The sequence below is a fragment of the Odontomachus brunneus genome, unplaced genomic scaffold (genome assembly GCF_010583005.1).
Source record: "Odontomachus brunneus isolate Ranch 3 - 2012 unplaced genomic scaffold, Obru_v1 Obru_scaffold_174, whole genome shotgun sequence".
Taxonomy (NCBI): Eukaryota; Metazoa; Arthropoda; class Insecta; order Hymenoptera; family Formicidae; genus Odontomachus; species Odontomachus brunneus.
In genome coordinates this window covers 609,029-611,161 of record NW_022639624.1, presented here as the reverse complement: position 1 = coordinate 611,161, position 2,133 = coordinate 609,029, and the positions used below count along the sequence as shown (strand labels likewise).

Sequence of the window (2,133 nt, the reverse complement as noted above, 5' to 3'; positions counted from 1 at the left end):
CCTCTTAATACACACAGACTCTTCCTTCATCTACGAGACTATTTTTTAATTAATAAAAATTAAATTTATTAAGAGTTTGTTTTTAACATAAGTTTTGACATCTCGTTGGAGTTCTTGTGCACAATAATGTTTATGACTTTATAAAAGTATTATTTATGTCTCATTGGTCTGAATTATGAAAAATAACTACAATTTTTGTATAATGTTGTACTATTGTATTAAATCATCAGAGCTCTTATCAGTAGGTGCTTTCCAGCTACGGTTGCTTTCCAACAAGAGACACAAGTCATCTTATCAATACAAGTATCATCTTATCTTTGTTACTCACTAAATATGGAACAAAGATAGAATGATATTTGTGTCAACTTGTGTCTTTTGTTGGAAAGCAACCTACATACACTGTGTTACACAAAACCAGTTTATTGGTCACACATTATCTAAAATATCTTGTTAATATATTTACAGAAACGGAGAATGATCCTTTGGTATTAACATGTGAGGAGCAATATAGTGATATAAATAATGTACCCATTGTAGTAGAAGGTACATAAATTTTTTTAAATAAACATTATGTATAATATGCTGAGCATTAATTTTATTATAATTATTTAGGATATCCCCAATCAACGGAAATCTTGCAAAGTACTAACATAAAAGGTAAATTATTATTTTTTATAATTATTATTTTTTATATTAGCATTTTGTAAATGTAAGGTATATGAACAGTTTTATATAAAAAAAACATTCTCGCTCATATTGTAGAAACCTTCGAGCAAATGTTACGTATGCAAGCAGCATCTAATATTACATTGAGAAATATTAACAAACGTTTAGGTAAAATAGAAGATGCCATGAAACGACGTGCAAAAAGCCCCCTTGAAAGTAATGATGATCTCATCGCACCGTTTTTACCAATGAAAATAGTAGAAGGCATAAAAGAATTTGACACAGTACTGAAAACGTCAGATGAAGCAGTGACACAATTTGTAAGTTTTGTATTTCTTTACTATCTTTACAAATGCATTTTATTTTAATATGAAAACATATTATGCTTCATTATATTTGTATCGCTAGGTGCTGTATTTTTTTTAGTAAATCAGAAGAATCACTCATAAATTTAATAGTTTTCAAATAAAATTATGTTTCTATACATTTATTTCACAGTTTAAATATTACTATTATTTAGACGAAATTAAGATAAATATTTATACACAATATTACAAAAACAAAAAATTCTTTCTTATTGGTTAGATGAGTGCTTCATTTTTGTATCATAGAATGTGTGAACTTTAAATCCAAATATTTCATGACTTAAGAAGTAAATTTTTTTGAATTGTATGAGAGTACTTACTTAATATTTCACTATATATTATATATAATATATATATATTATATATATAATATATATATTACTTATATATATATATATATATATATATATATATATATATATATATATATATGTGTGTGTGTGTGTGTGTGTGTGTGTGTGTGTGTGTGTGTGTGTGTGGTGTGTGTGTGTGTGTAGTGTGTGTGTAGTGTGTAGTGCTAGATTAACCAATTTCTTAATAAACTCTTTTTATGACACAACCATCTTAAAACGTTTTGCGTTACACGTTCATTGTTAATATGCTTATAAGAAAATAAAAATTGTTGCTTGAATGGCGCATTGATTATGATATAAAAATGTTCTACAGTTTTATGTTACATTAAAACGTCATTTTCTTACTTTATAAGATTTTTCTCATCTTTAACAGTATGTAACAGTTTTGTGGGTGGAAAATGTCACTATAATTATTAAAGTAAAAATATCTTAACAATTTTTTTTATCTTTCTCAAAAAATCCTATACTATTTTATTGGTATAATCCATTGAAGATTTCATGTAAAATATATTTCTTAACTTTTTTTCTTCACAGAAACAGTTTCTATCGAAAAGTGATGGTAATAATGGCAAGGATAACATACATAGATGTTTAAAAAAAATACTAACAAATGAGTGCGCCATGAAATGTTCGTGGAAAGGATTGCGGAATAATTTTAGAATGTCCAATTTATATTTCATAAGAATTATGAAAGGTGGGTTATGGATGTAGGTGTGCTAAAGATGCTCGATTCTGAATCGATTCTTTCT

The 2,133-nt window shown here is 26.6% G+C and overlaps 1 protein-coding gene across 1 annotated transcript in view; it reads left to right on the top strand.

Moving 5' to 3' along the window:
* The first annotated feature begins 357 nt into the window (after positions 1-357).
* Positions 358-2,133, top strand: part of LOC116851385 — a 3,280-nt gene continuing 1,504 nt past the window's right edge. Inside the window, exons 1-3 of the mRNA XM_032830721.1 lie at positions 358-543; positions 613-657; positions 835-986. Coding sequence (XP_032686612.1) covers positions 852-986 — 135 coding nt within the window. The 5' untranslated portion in view covers positions 358-543; positions 613-657; positions 835-851. The remainder of the gene's footprint in view (positions 544-612; positions 658-834; positions 987-2,133) is intronic.